This window comes from Desmodus rotundus, chromosome 8, assembly GCF_022682495.2.
Source record: "Desmodus rotundus isolate HL8 chromosome 8, HLdesRot8A.1, whole genome shotgun sequence".
In the NCBI taxonomy this organism is placed as follows: Eukaryota; Metazoa; Chordata; class Mammalia; order Chiroptera; family Phyllostomidae; genus Desmodus; species Desmodus rotundus.
The window spans coordinates 79,737,511-79,753,145 of record NC_071394.1 but is presented as its reverse complement, the minus strand read 5'-3'; the positions used below and the strand labels follow the sequence as shown (position 1 = coordinate 79,753,145).

Here is a 15,635-nt window from a genome sequence, read left to right as displayed (position 1 = left end):
ATCTGAACTGTTAGCCCTGTTCACTAAATTGTTGTTAATTAAGTTACTTTCACTTTTCATATATATGAAGATAATTGAGTTTTACATGTCTTAAGTTTCAACTTCTTACCGTAAAAATATGCAACTTGTATCTTACTCTATTCTAGTAACTGAATTTAGATTAATGTATTGTGTGAAATGCCATGTTTATACTGAAGTTCTGTCTGTCTACTGGCATCAAGTATGTAAGCAAAAGGACTAGAGGTTGTTGCAACCTGAAAAAAAAAGAGTATAACAGTAATTTTCTTTGTATTGCATGCTGATGAAATCAGCAATTTTACTCTTTAGTGAAACCTTTGCCTCCTTGCTTAACTGTTCATAGAACTCAGAGACCAGATGGCTGGAATAGAATGCACAGTTAAACAGATAAAACCACTAGATGGTACAGCTCTATGAGTTGCTAAAATAAGCATTTTATACAGTTGCAGATTCCTCCCCATAACCATTGGTAGAGTTCATCTAAAATTGCTTTATTGTACAATGTATTATTTGCATTTCAATATATTTGTCAGTTTTACCTCACACCCATGATTTTGGGTGCATTTTATTTTAATCCTTTGTAACAGTGTCTTTGTAATCCTGATTTGATTTCTTTCTTAGTAGTCATAGTATCAGTAGCCACATCAGTTACTTTTAAATTGAAGTAACATTTGTCCTGGTGCAGTTTATCTTCAGGTAGATCCTTTAGAAAGGATGGCCACCCCAAGTGGTTTCATATTGATCAGAACCAGATGAGTGAGTGATACTCTCTTTCTTTGTTGCAGACATGCCAATATTTGGTCTCTGTCCAGCCCACGATGATTTCTACTTGGTGGTGTGTAACGATTGTAATCAGGTTGTCAAACCGCAGGCATTTCAATCACATTATGGTAAGTGCTTAATCATTTAAAAGTCATTATTGGAGGGTAAAAGGGTAAAGCAGGATTAAACTGGAGGCCAGCAACAGCCCAGGTAGAATATGCTATCCTTCCCCCTGTGAGGAAGTAGGCTTTCTAATTCATTGGATGGGTTAATGCCTGTCAGATGTTGGGTATTCTCTGAATTTTATTGAAAGTGACATTCATTTTCCAATTTTTATTAGACAGGGAATATGTATTTTATAAAATCTCTTCTGAAATATTGCATCAGTATAGTAAAAGGTTTGTTTCCTTATAGAGCCTGAGGTTGGGAATTTAGTGGCAGGTAAAATTATAAATATACACACAAAATGGAGACATGGCTTTTTTTTTTTTTTTTTTTTTAAGGAAATGGAATTTTGAAACTTCCAAGTCTAGTAGTTCTAAATCTATCTTTATGTCATGTTCTAATTTGTGAGTGTTAAAGCTATATCATCTTCCCTATCAGAATTGCACATGTACTTAAAATGATGCATTGTGACTTCAGGGGTTTCATGAGCCCCAGCTGTCCCTGGGCTTCAGTCTCCAAGCCTGTTATCTGGGTGTTTAGTCCTGGAAGTATCCAAATGAGGTCTTCTGCATTACCATAATGCCACCCAAGGTGTTTAAAATAAAATTCTGATCATAAAGCTTAGTTTTATATTCAGTTTGGTTCAATAAAAATTCAGAAGTATTTGAATACACACCTCGTAGTATGATTCCTACCTCCATGGAGTTTAAAATCTAGGGAGAGAAATTGGCAAAACTAACTAGAAAGATTTTTAAAATAACTGCAAGTTATTTCCGTGTTTTCCTCACTACCTCAATGCTAGCTTGAGACAAAGCAGTGGGGTCCTTCTGTAGATACTGCTTAAGAAAAGCCTCTGAGGAGGTGACCCTGATGACCTCAGCTATAAGTGATGAGGTGGGAGCCACCCATGTGACCATCGGAAATAAGAACATTTGACATAGAGGCAAGAGCTGGTGCACAGACCTGAAGAAGGCCAGTGTGACTAGAGGGTACTTAGTGAAAAGAAGTAGAGACAAGAGAAATCTGGCCTTGTAGGCAGGGACCCTGATCATGCACAGCCTTCTAGGCCAGAGTAGGAAGAAGCTTGTGGGCTATTAGAGGGTTTATGTAAGGGAGTAACACAGGCCCATCTCACTTATACCTTGTGGGAGAAGAGTAGAAGCAGGAAGAATAGTTAAGAGGCAGGGGATGATAACAGAATAGAGCTTAGGTAGGGCAGTAGAACTGGGGAGACAGCATAGCTTTGAGATGCATTGTAAAGCTCGAACCTACAGAGTTTGCTGTCAGGACAGCAGTTGTTTTAAGAGTCATACCGTAATCAACATCCCACCACTTTTTCCCAAGGGATAAATCTTTTATGTAATCATAAGAAGGTTCTTTGAGTTTCTGCTTCTGGATGAGGCCCTGGGGCAGGTTGAGAGAATACAAAGGTTAATAAGATACTGTCAATTGCCAAGTATTTTAGAGTTAGGATTTTGAAGCTAGATTAGACTGTATTTAAATTTAAACTGGCAAGAACCATAGGTTAGTTCTTTGCTTTGAGCAAGTTTTCCAACCTTGGTTTCCTTTGTTATAATGTGGGAATGGTAATAGTAACCTCATAGGTTCCTGGTGAGTATTAATTGAAACAACATGGATAAAGCTCCTCATACAGTGCCTAACACATAATAGGTATGAGAGAGAGGTGAAGGTACAGTTGTATGTGGATATAGGAAAGTATGTGTCTGGAGTAATAAAACAGTCCAAGGGCTTAAGAATAAAGAAGAGAACAGATACTTCTTGTTGAGTAATTCAGAGAAGGCTTCTTAATCATTTTCACAATAGACTATTCCAAAGAGTAGAATGAATTCTTTTTCCCCTGTGCAGTTTTCCCTCAATTTTTAGATACATAATACCTGTGCATTGTGGAAAATGCAGAAAATACTTTTATAAAATCACCTATATTTCCCTAAAATGGAAGTATGTTGATGAGGATAGACAGGGCTGCCACATAAAGTCACATGGTTTGTGCACTGAATAGCCATATGTGGTGGCCACTGGTTGGCAACTGGGGTGACATGACTAAGTGCAGAAGCAGAAAATTCCAGGCTCTCTGGAATGTACTGTATGAGTCTTCATTGGCAGGAGCTGATGTACCCATGTGTGCAAGAGTTGTATGCAAAGGCAGGCTTGGACTAGCTCAGAGAGCTTCAGTGCTCATCAGACACCTCTGGCCTTGATGTGTCAGTTCGACCTGTTACAGGATTTTTAGCCCCAAAGGGATGTGACTTAGTGGTCCTTGGGGATTGATGGGCAGAGTGTACTAGGAGTGAGGGGGAAAGAAGGGGTGAAAACTGCACCTTAGGTCAAGGCTTGCTTAAACATGTAGCCTCTTCCAGGACTTCCTTAAGGCAAAAAGGGGACTTCTTAGTCTTATCTTCCAGAGACACTTCACACAGCTATTAAAGCACTTTTTTAAAAAAATTTTATTGTTACTCAATTACAGTTGTCTGCATTTTCTTCCCATCCCTCCACCCCACCCCATCCAAACCCACCTCACTCCCCTGCCTCCACCCTCCCCCTTGATTTTGTCCATGTGTCCTTTATAGTAGTTCCTGTAAACCCTCTCCCCACTATCCCCTCCCCACTCCCTCCTGTCTATTGTTAGATTGTTCTTAACTTTGATGTCTCTGGTTATATTTTGTTTGCTTTTTTCTTTTGTTGATTATGTTCCAATTAAAGGTGAGATCATATGGTATTTATCCCTCGCCGCCTGGATTATTTCACTTAGCATAATGCTCTCCAGTTCCATCCATGCTGTTGTAAAGGATAGAAGCTCCTTCTTTCTCTCTGCTGCGTAGAATTCCATTGTGTAAATGTACCGTAGTTTTTGGATCCACTCATTTGCTGATGGGCACTTAGGTTGCTTCTAGTACTTGGCTATTGTAAATTGTGCTGCTATGAACATTGGGGTGCACAGGTTCTTTTGGATTGGTGTTTCAGGGTTCTTAGGGTATAATCCCAGCAGTGGAATTGCTGGGTCAAAGGGCAGTTCCATTTTTAGTTTTCTGAGGAAATTCCATACTGTTTTCCACAGTGGCTGCACCAGTCTGCATTCCCACCAACAAAGTACTAGGGTTCCCTTTTCTCCGCATCTTCTCCAACATTTGTTTGTTGATTTGTTTATGTTGGCCACTGTGACTGGTGTGAGATGGTACCTCATTGTGGTTTTAATTTGCATCTCTCTGATGGCTAGTGATGCTGAGTATCTTTTTATTAAAGCACTTTTTATAGAGATGATTTTCTTTATCTTCCTCTGTCTCTCTTAGAACATCAGTGTATAGTAGGGATTGGGAAGGGGCATCTTAAAATCCTTTTTCTACTCTTTTTCTCTACCAGTAACTGGTATTCACAGCACAGTGTCTTCTAATAAGATACTTGCCGAATGACAAAGGAATTGTGGTAACTTCAAATATGTAAATGAGAAGGTGTGAATTCGAGATTCACATACTCAAATGCCTTCTGTGGCTACTTAGGAAATGTGACTGATGAAGGCACTGGATGGGGCACTTTAGTCCCTCTAGTGGCAAGGGAAATATTAATATTGTGTGAGAGAGGAGAGTCCTTGGTAGAAAGATATGGCCAAGTGCAGGATTCAGCTGGGAAATGTAGGAGTTCCATCCTTGAGGCAGAAGCCAAGGAAAGGGCTGATGGGATGAAGAGGAGGTTTAAAGATAGCTAGGTGTGAAGTAGAGCGAGGCACCATTGGTGTCTCTGGAGTGGTTTGAGAGTGACACCCTACTCACCTGGAGGGACGGAGAGGTGGGCATGCTCCCCAGAACCAAGAACCATTCCCAAGGCTGCCAGTGGGTCTATTCTGTCTTTTGGGACAGGAGTTCCCAGTAAAAAAGTAGTTTGGGGATACATTTGTTTTTTGTTGTAATTTCACTCTTACTCATTTGCTCTCCAAAGTTAACACCAAGAAAAGGTTTTCAAATTCAAAATCTTTCCCAGCAGTATGTTTTTACTGTATTAAGAAGAACCTACTTTACTTTCTAATCTTTGATGAAATTGGTCAGAATGTGTGGGAAGTTTCCTCTGAATTCATGTGTTGCTAATATTTATCCGTGACTTTTATGAAGAAACGTACAGTTGCTACAAAATCCAACAGGCAGTTCCTTTAAAACCACTACCACCAGCACACCGAAGGAAGCTACCAAGGCCACGAGGCTAGTGAACCAGTTTGTGTTGGTGGTAATACTCTGAATTGGTGAGCAGCTTATTAACCAGAGCAAGAGGCTGTAAACTTTTTACTAGCCGAGCTGCCATTTTGGAAATTAACAATTAACCAGGATTTCCATGTGAGCAATGATGGTAGTGACATAGCGTCATTTTGGCATTTCCAGTTTCACGCAATCTGATTGCTTTCATAGTGTAGATTGCTTTCTTTTTTGGAAACTGCATAGTTATACCATGCTTTCCTGATGTTCTAATGTCTTGAAGTAGTCCAGCATGCTTTATATTTCTCTTAAAGTTACTCAGTATTTCTTAAGAACAAGATGTTACTTACTGCTAATTGCAGATTTAAAAATACAGTAATCTGGCTTCCAGCCAAGATGGAGGCATAGGTAGATATACTTCGCTTCTTCACCCATCCAAAAGAAGGATAACGACCAATTCAAAAACAAAAAACAACCGGAACTGCCAGAAAATCAAAATCTGTGGAAGTCCTACAACCAAAGAGGTAAAGAAGAAACATTCATCCTGACTGGTAGGAGGGGTGGATATGGGAACTTGGGGACGGTGAGGACATGCAACAAGGCAGCAGCTGGCAGACCTGGCAGGTGAGATGGTGGCTGATGGACCAGGATATCCTACATTCATGTGCAGATAAGCTAGGAGGAACAACTGTGGAGAGAGAAACAGACTGAGTAACCCAGGGTTCCAGTATGGGAAACTAAAGCCTCAAAACCTCCAGCTGTAAAAACCTGTGGGGGTTGAGGCAGTGAGAGAAACTCCTAGTCTCACAGGAGAGTCTGTTGGAGGGGCCCAAAGGGTCCAACAACATACAAAAGTCCACCTACCAGGGAATCACCACCTAAAAGGGCACAATCAGCTGGTGGAAGCAAGGGAAGTGAGTAAAAGCAGGACAAGAACCAAGCAAGTGGCATTGTTCCCTCTTGGACCCCTTCCCTACATAGAGTGGAAAGGCAGCAACCTGGGTTGCCCTGGGAATACCTAAGTCTCCACCCCTTACAACATAACAGGTGTGCCAAGACAAAGAAATATGGCCCAAATGACAGAACAAAGCAAAACTCCAGAAAAAGAACTAAAAACAAAGAAGAGATAGCAAACCTACCAGATGCAGAGTTCAGAACACTGGTAATCAGGACGCTCACAGAATTGATTGAGCTCAATCACAAAATGAAGGACGAAATGAAGGCTACACAATGAAATAAAGGAAAATACACAGGGAACCAACAGTGAAGGGAAGGAAACCGTGACTCAAATCTACAGTTTGGAACAAAAAGAAGAAATAAACATTCAAACGGACTAGAATGAACAAACAAGAATCCAAAAAAAATGAGAGGGTTAGGAACCTCTGGGACAACTTTAAACATTCCAACATCCAAATCATAAGGGTACCAGAAAGAGAAGAGGAAGAGCAAGAAGTTGAAGACTTATTTAAGAAAATAATGAAGAAAAACTTACCCAGTCTGACAAAGGAACTAGACATGCAAGTCCAGGAAGCTCAGAGTCCCAAAGAATTTGGATCAAAGGAGAAACACACCAAGACACATCATAATTAAATTACTGAGATTGAAGATAAGGAGAGCCAGGCTAGTGTGGCTCAGTGGATAAGAGTGCCAAGCCTGCAAATGAATGAATCACCAGTAAAATTCCCAGTCAGAACACATGCCTGGGCAGCGGCCTGGTCCCTAGTAGGTGGTGTGTGAGAGGCAACTACACATTGATGATTCTCTGCCTTTCTCTCTTCCTCCCTTCCCCTATCTCTAAAAATAAATAAATAAAAAAGAAAAAGAAAGGAAAAAAAGAAAGAAACAGAATCTTAAAAGCAGCAAGAGAAAAGGAGAGTTACTTACAAAAGAGTGCCTAAAGACTTTCAGCCGATTTCTCAAAAGAAACCTTATAACAAGAAGGGGCTGGAAAGAAGTATTTGAAGTCATGACAGGCAAGGACCTACATCCAAGATTACTCTATCCATCAAACCTATCACTTAGAATAGAAGGGCAAATAAAGTGCTTCCCAGATAAGGTCAAGTTAAAGGAGTTCATCATCACCCAGCCCCTATTATATGAAATGTTAAAGGACTTATCTAAGAAAAAGAAGATCAAAACTATGAACAGTAGAATGACAACGAACTCACAACTATCAGCAACTGAACCTATAAAAAAACAGCAAACTAAGCAAACAATTAGAACAGGAACAGAATTACAGAAATGGAGGTCACATGGAGGGGAGGGAGTGGGGGGAGAATGGAGGAAAAGGTACAGGAAATAAGAAGCATAAATGGTAGGTACAAAATAAACAGGGAGAGGTTAAGAATAGTATAGGAAATGGAGAAGCCTAAGAATTTATATGTAAGACCCATTGACAAACTAAGGTAGGGGGATGCTGGAGGGAGGGGGGATGCAGGGCAGAGGGCAATGAAGGAGAGGAAAAAAATGGGACAACTGTAATAGCATAATCAATAAAAAAAGAAAATGAAATGAAAAAAAGTGCAAATACAGTAATCTGAATTGATGGATCCCAAACCTGCTGTGCATCTGACCAAAAGGGAGCTTTTTAAGTGGGCCACTTCCTAAGGCCCTTCTGAATTTACCAGCTAGCTGGGAATGTCCAAGGATAGGGCTCAGGAATCTGCATTCTAAACTTCTCCCAAGGCTGATTGAAGACCACAGGCTTGCCGGAGTGCCCTGTGCTCACAGTTAGATCCCCCACTGCATTGTGTTCCCAGTGCCTGGGATAGTGACTGACAGGTCGGCATTCAGAGATTTGTTGAGTCTATCAAGGATGGCATAAAAGGAGGCACTGTTCTATTAAATTGATTTTTAACTGTTTATATTATGTGCTGGAAATGTTACATTAATTGTCTGTAAAACTTTTAGTATGGAGGAGGACTGAGATGGTGAATTTCCTAGGACCAGAAACACCTTTTTTGTTTGTTTGTTTGAAGTCATTTACTAAGTTGGGAATCTTAGTTGATCAGTTAGTAATAAATGTGTTGGTCCTAAACTGGCTGCTGAATAGCATAAAATTTGTAGTCCTATTCAGATACATTTACTATGGCTCTGAATGGGTAGTACTAGCAAAGGACTTGTGGGTGCTTCTGGGGTTGAAAGAGCATCCCAGGTGTTTCTGATAACTTTATAGTGCTCTGTGCTCCACTGCTTCTCTGAGTTTGCTTATGAAGAACACCTTAATCTCTCATCATATCTTATGCAGACATAGGGTGATCTTTACCTAGGTGAAATAAATGAGTGATGTTAATTCAGCTCAGACAGGTTCCATATTTAGAATCTCTGTAATCAATTGAAACACAACTGGAATATCAGCCGTTGAGGTATTTTGCCTCAGAATAGTTAGGCTGACCCACTTTTAGGCTTTACCCTTTTGGCTCAGCTCTGAATCCCAGAGCAAGGCCTCCATAGTCACATGTGCCTCCGTCACCTTTTTCCAGATTTAATCAATTGGGTTTCATCTTTATGATTTGCTTACTTAATCCTACTTAATTTTTTTCTTTAAATCAAATTGTTTGTATTTAAATAAATCTTTTACCAAAAAAGAAAACAACAACAAAAAAAGCACAAAAAACCTTACTAGAATCATCAATGAGAAAATTAATGTTGTTTGCCCTGGATGTTAAGTATAAAAATAAATACAGTAAAAAGATGATTAAATTCTCTGATGCTCTTGCCAGTGCCAGCTCTGAGCCCTAGGCTTGCTGCCTTTGGGAGATAGCAGGATGTAGGCAAGTGTTATGCACATGGTAGTATGAAGTTATCAAAAGAATTGAAAGAGATTTGGAAAGGGATTAAGTTTTCACTTGCAATTTAATGTAATTAATGTTGGGGAGTGATAGCTACTCCCATGTTTTGGGGAACACCAGCTCAAGCTATTGGATTTGGTTTCCTCTTACATTTAAGGAGCTATCTACTGAGGTCAACCCTAGCCCTAGCAAATGCCATACCTGGAAAGCAGAATTCTCAAATCTCATGTTGATCTGCAAAAGGAATCCAAATAAACACCCCTTGCTATTATCAGTTGATTTTATGTAGTGAGCCTCTACCAGATGCTGTCAGTGGCTTGTGAGTCTGGCCTCAGTGTAAAACATCTCCCCCTCTCTCAGACCTCTGTTCACAGAGAGGGATGTCATAAATGTGGCTTTTCCATAATGTTCTGAAATACTGCTGTGATCTTAGAGCTTTCTTCACTTGCATAAATTTTGTTATTTTAAATGTCCTTTCTATCAGAGGATGAGTAAATAGAAATTATTCATACTTTTTAAAGCTAATTAATTGGTTTCAAAGAACATTAATATAAGAACAAAATGAATCTTACTCTGAGATCCAGTGGGTTGATTCTGGCAAAAACACAGGTGGCCATTGTTGACACTTCACATATTTGTGTCCAGTGACTGCCATCCTGTAATTAATCTACATCACAAAGCAGAAGTTTCACTGTTTAATAAATAACTCCCTCCCTTTTTTGTCATTTGATTGACTTAGACGTGGAGTAACAGCGTCAGGTATTTTTTAATGAGTTATTTTATTTGGATATTAAGTAACTTTGGAAATAAAGACAAATTCTCTTTTCTCTCCAGTGTGCTAGCTAAATTTGGCCACTAAACTTTTATAATCTAGATACTTTCTACTTTGAAACATCAGTGATAGTTAATCTTTTTAGTATTGGCATTCATTTAAAAGTCCCCAGACTAATGATGATTTTTAGTAGCATTTGAAGATTTACAAAGCATTTGCATGTATTATCTCATTTCCTGTTCTTAGAGACCCACTAAATGGATAGTTTTATTCCCAGTTTACAGATCAAACTCCTAAATTAAATTTCATTCACACAGATAAAATGTACCAGACCTGGTTTTCTAACTACTTATTTCTATTGCTCTTGCATATCATAAGGATGTATAGAGTTAAAAGAAAATCCAGAGAAGATATAATGAATTTCACCTGACACAAAACTATCATTAGTGACATTTTCTAGCTCAGGCAGAATTTTAATTTTGCTTGGAGTACCTGGGTCAGCATTGTAAACCCATTACCTCAGCGAGGACATTTAGAAATTCAAAGATGTAATGATAGTAGATAGATATTTGATTTAGCACAGTCCTTGGATTTCTCTTCAGACTGTTTTCCCACTCTATTCAACGCTAAATCACAGTAGCTAGCCAAAGCCAAACGTCTCTTTTGTTCCAGCCTCATGACATTTTGTAGCTTCTTTAGAGAATTGGTTGGCATATTTATTTCTGAAGTCAGTATAAAAATTGAAATTTGTTGCAAAGCCAAAAATATACTTGGCTCTTTTGCTTCAGAGACATATGCCAGGCCTTTTTCTCTAGCACTCAGGGGCTGAGCCAGGGAAGGGAGCTAACCAGAAGAGGCGCATCAAAACATGAACCACATCAAGGTGGACATTAGTTTAACTCTCAAAGGAAATTCCCACTTGACCATTTGACCTAAGCTTCTTGTCACTAAATAGCATGATGTAAAATAAATGCAGTGAATTCAGTTTTTCTTTGGCATAAGTCAAATGGTGCTGATATAATTTTATCTTTTTTTCTGTTATGTAATAAGCAGGCATTTTTAATAATGTTATTTTTGCCATTTGTAAGAGCAACAATTTCATTTTTAGTTAAATGTATTGATTTTTTCTCATACTGAAATCTGTGTCTTTATCAATGTCTGTGTCTGAGAATTTTTTGAAAAATAAACTGACAATGATACTATTCATGTATTTAACAAGTATTTATTGTTACCTGCTGTCTATTATAGGCATTGCTCTCCACTGGACTACAAAAGCAGTGTCTTTGATTTCATATAGCTTATATTCTGTTTAGGGAGGGTGGAGCGAGAAAGACAAAATCATGTAAAATAAAATTATTTCAAGTAGTGATAAATGCTAGGAATAATATGAAAAAGAATGTCTGGGGCAAGACGTTTTAGATAAGACTAGTCAAAGAAAGGTGCTCTGAGAAGTTGATATTTAAGCCCAGTGATGAAAAAGAGCCAGCCATTTGAGTATCTGGAGGACCAGTGTTCCACACAGAGAAGAGTACAAAGATCCTGAGGTGGAAATGCATTTGACAGAAAGGCCAGTGAGGAGGTGGGAAAGCAGTGTACAAGGAGGAGAGGGGTCCAGGTAGAGGTTGGAGAAAGAGGGTCTGGGGCCAGAGCATTTTGGGCTCTGCGAGCCACTAAAGGAATCAGGATTGGATCACGCAGGCAAGGAGAAAATCACCGGAGGGCTTTGAGCAAGGAAGCATTTTGATCTGATTCAGGTTGGTCTGTGGAACACAGGGAACAAGATTATAAACAGGGAGACCAGTTGGAGGGTTGTACTGCACTAGTCTAGGTGACAACTGAATCAGGAGAGAAAGCTTGATTAAGATTGTAGCAGTAGAGGCTGAGAGATGTGGCTGGAATAGGAATTTGCAGGGAAATAGAAAGCCAGGGCCTGCTGCTGGACTGGGGGTAAGTAATATGGGAGAAGAAAAGAAGAGGAATGACTCGTAGGGTATTGGCTCAAGCAACTGGATGAATTTATTTAGCTTGTGGATCATGTGTTTGTTCTTTCAATTTGTATGTGGGTGGTGGTTGTTTTTTTTATTGAGGTATACTGAATGAAGCCTTGATGTATTATTTAGCCTGTAGACATTTTCTAAAGATTGTAGAGGTAGAAAATAATTACTACAGCAATGCTGAACTTTGGGTTCATTTATTCATTTCAGGATTTTTTTTGGTTTTTGGTTTTTTTGTAGTAAAACAGTATAAGCCAGAAAACAAAAGAGAATGTGCACACTTATCTGGAACTTCTTATGCTTTCATTTGGGTAACAAAGACTTACTAACTAAAAAGCCAAAAACACATGTATTTTTATTTTATTATTATTAACAATAGTGATATACATTGTAAAAAAATTAACCAACAACAAGAGGATAAATATGCAATCAGAATGAATATAAAGCTTCTCCACCTTTCTTTCTTTTTAGGGGTATAGTTTGGCATGTACTCTTGGAAGCTTTCTAAACGTGGGCAAAGCAGTATTTGGCTGCCTACTTTTTGTTCCACACACACATGCAAAATTAGATTTATTATAAATATACCTTTTAAACAATAATCCACCTTACTTTTCCATGTTAATGTATTACTCTACTTCTTTTTTGAAGGCTGCCTATTACTCCACTTTATTAATGTATTTAAATTAACTAGTCCCCTATTGATTTAGATTTTCAGTGTTGCATTATTGCACACAGTGTTTTAAAGACCATTTTCCTTTGGGAATTTCTGTCAGTACTTCAGCGTATTGATTCTCCACATGGAGGCCAGTCATAGGATGACTATGATTAGGATGACTATGATTTAATGAACTACTGTAACTTGTGATTTGTGTCACCAGGATGAAGCAGTGAAAATGTGAGTTTCCAGCATCATCAATAATTAAATTGTCAATATTCACTGGTGCTGCTATTGACTTGCCAGCTACGTATAGAAATCATTAGGATGGCTGTGCTTTGGATTTTAAGGGGGACATTTTAGGATATAAACCCATATTTTGGTTATAGTTGCTAAAAGATGTTTTTCCTGACAATCATTTCACAAGACTAATTTGTATGTTGACTGGTAAGATACATACACACCTGCTCTTTCAACCCTGTTAAGCTGTGATCTTACATAGAACCAGATGAGGGAGTTTTTATCACTTCCTTTTGCTGTAGTACCAACTACCTGGCTGGGATAATTCCTCTCATGCACGTTCTAGTTCAGGCCCACTAAAAATACTGGTTTGGGATAAGGGGGTAGTGGCTAAATTTAGCTATTTCCTTCCTGTTCCAGATTGTATAAAAATCCCAATTTTAGGTTTACTTCTACATTTTGTTTTTTAAAACAACAGTTCTCAAATTGAACTTCAGAGAAACTGTATACCCTTTCCTCTTATGTGTCTGAAAGTTAAAAGAGAGAGAGAGAGAGACAGAGAGAGAGAGAGAGAGAGATCAAGGATGGTAATTGTCATACTTTAAAATAAGTTAAAATATTGGGTTGGCCAAAAAGTTTATTTAGTTTTTTCCATACAGTGCCTCTAGTAGTGCTTAGTTCTCTTTAACTTCATTCAAGACAATTTTGTTAGATTGTATTGTAACAGCATGCATTTCCCCCCAAAAAACATCAGTATTGGTGAATTTTTGTGCAGCCATTTTAATATTGAAGATGAAAGAAAAAATGCACCATTTTTGGAATATTATGCTTTATTATTTCAAGAAAGGTAAAAACACAACTGAAATGCAAAAAGATTTCTACAGTATATGGAGAAGGTGCTGTGACTGAATGTTTCAAAAGCGGTTTGCGAAATTTCTTGGTACTATTGACATTCTGGTGAAATAATTCTTTGCTGTGGGGCTGTCTTATGCATTGGAAGATGTTTAGCAGCACCCCTGGCCTCTACCCACTAGAAGCCAATAGCGGGAATATCCAAATCAATAATATTCAGATCAATAAAGTTACTGGTGAAAGTGAAAAATGTCTTTTATTTTATGGAAAAAACCAAACAGACTTTTTGGCCAACCCAATATAACAGTAAACCACCCCACACATGATAGAGTTCTTGATTGGCAGTTTCCTAGTATCAAAAGTAAACTTTAGAAAGAAAATTATTTCATTGTTTCTTATGCTTGATATTTTTAGAAGTTAGAATTCCTAATACTAGATTTGTAGTGAGCTTTTGAAAGTTAAGATGTTTCACCAGTGTGGCTATTACTGTGCTCAGTTGTGCTAATTGAATCTCAGTTTGCTTAGCCAAACAAATGAAATGAGTGTCTTCAACAGGATTAACTTGTTCAGTGTAATACCAGAATTTCATACTTTTAAATTTTTTCAGCTCCCTTCACAGTGCATTTTTTAAAATGTATTGATTTTATAGAAAGGGAGAGAGAAAGAGACATTGATTTGTTGTTCCACTTATTTATGCATTCATTGATTGCTTCTTGTATGTGCCCTGACCAGGGATCAAACTCACAACCTTGGCATATCAGATGACACTCAACTGAACTACCCAGCCAGGGCCGCAGTGCATTTGTATGAATTTATTTATTTTTAGAGAGAGGGGAAGGGAAGGAGAAAGAGAGAGAGAAACATCAGTGTGTAGTTGCCTCTTGTGCACCCTGTACTGGGCAACCCAGGCATGTGCCCTGACTGGGAATCAAACCGGCAACCCTTTGGTTCTCAGGCCCGCTCTCAATCCACTGAGCTACACCAGCCAGGGATACAGTGCATTTTTTATAACAAAAACTTGTTAAATCAGTTTCTCTATGGGTTTTTTGATTGGCACATGAATATATGAAATACATATACCCAGCAAATATTTTTACATAGATACACAAGTGGACTAATTTCAACCATGCTATTTTCAGTTAAGCCTCCTTATTTCTTACTTCATTGGTTCATTCTGCCTCCCCACCTTCTCCAACTGTAACAGTCCATTTTACTCTAAGCCATCTATGTAATGTGGTACATTCTTGTACACAATTAGTAGATATCATTCTATATTTTTTCTTATGCTTATAACTCTATATAGGAACATATAATCCCATGTTTTATTAGCAGGGGCTTTGGATAATAGTTGTACCAAAAATATGGATCCTGTTATGCATGCTTCTGCTTCTTTTCTACTCAATAGTAGCACATTTGAAACTCATTCACATCCCAGGATAACACTAATTCCCTCTGTTTAATGTTAACTTACTGTAAGGTGTGGTTGTACTGTACAGGAGCTTCCTCAGCCTGGCTCTATGTGGAGGTTAACTGTGTCTCCTGTTTTTTGCCTCTGTGAACCAAGCAGCTCTACCCCACTATGTGTCCTTAACTCTGGTGGTTTTGTTTCTATGCAGTAATCTCAAAAAGGGATTCCTGGATCAGAAAGGATACTTACTTGCATTGTTAATGGCTGCTACTAGATTGTTTCCCTAAAGTCCATAATACTTTATATCTCTACTAGCCATGTATGAGAGTATCACCACCAAGAATAGGTTGCTTTATTTATTTTTCTGAGCTTCCATTTCTTTTTCTAAAGCCTCTTGCATCATTTTACAAACAGGAGCACACCCACAAACATGATTAATTGTAATCTGACTTTGAAGTAATTTTCTCTAACAAGTGAAAACTTTTTACTACCAGAGTAGCATGTATCTTCTGAGTTTGAGTAATATTAATGACATGAGGCAAAAAGATCTTTCAAAATGAGTGGTGGTTTTAAAAAATACTCATTTAAACAATTATAGGCATGTTTCCTAGCATCTGTGGAAAATTTCCATCATTCTGTAGGGAATTTACCTTCACAGAGAAAATCTAATTCTGTTACGCTGTTATTTCTCTCCATAACACGTGTAATCTCCTAAAGGATAATAGTTTTTGGTGAGATAATTGAAGGGCTGGTGAAAAACTATTGTCAGTTTTATTTTG

General features: G+C 38.3%; 1 protein-coding gene across 4 annotated transcripts in view; it reads left to right on the top strand.

Annotated features, from left to right (window-relative positions):
- ATXN7 (ataxin 7) overlaps positions 1-15,635 on the top strand; it is a 144,188-nt gene that overhangs the window by 88,077 nt on the left and 40,476 nt on the right. For all 4 annotated transcript variants that reach the window (XM_053930301.1, XM_053930303.2, XM_071222266.1 and 1 more), the window contains one exon: positions 804-908. In XM_053930301.1, the coding sequence (XP_053786276.1) occupies positions 804-908 (105 nt within the window). The remainder of the gene's footprint in view (positions 1-803; positions 909-15,635) is intronic.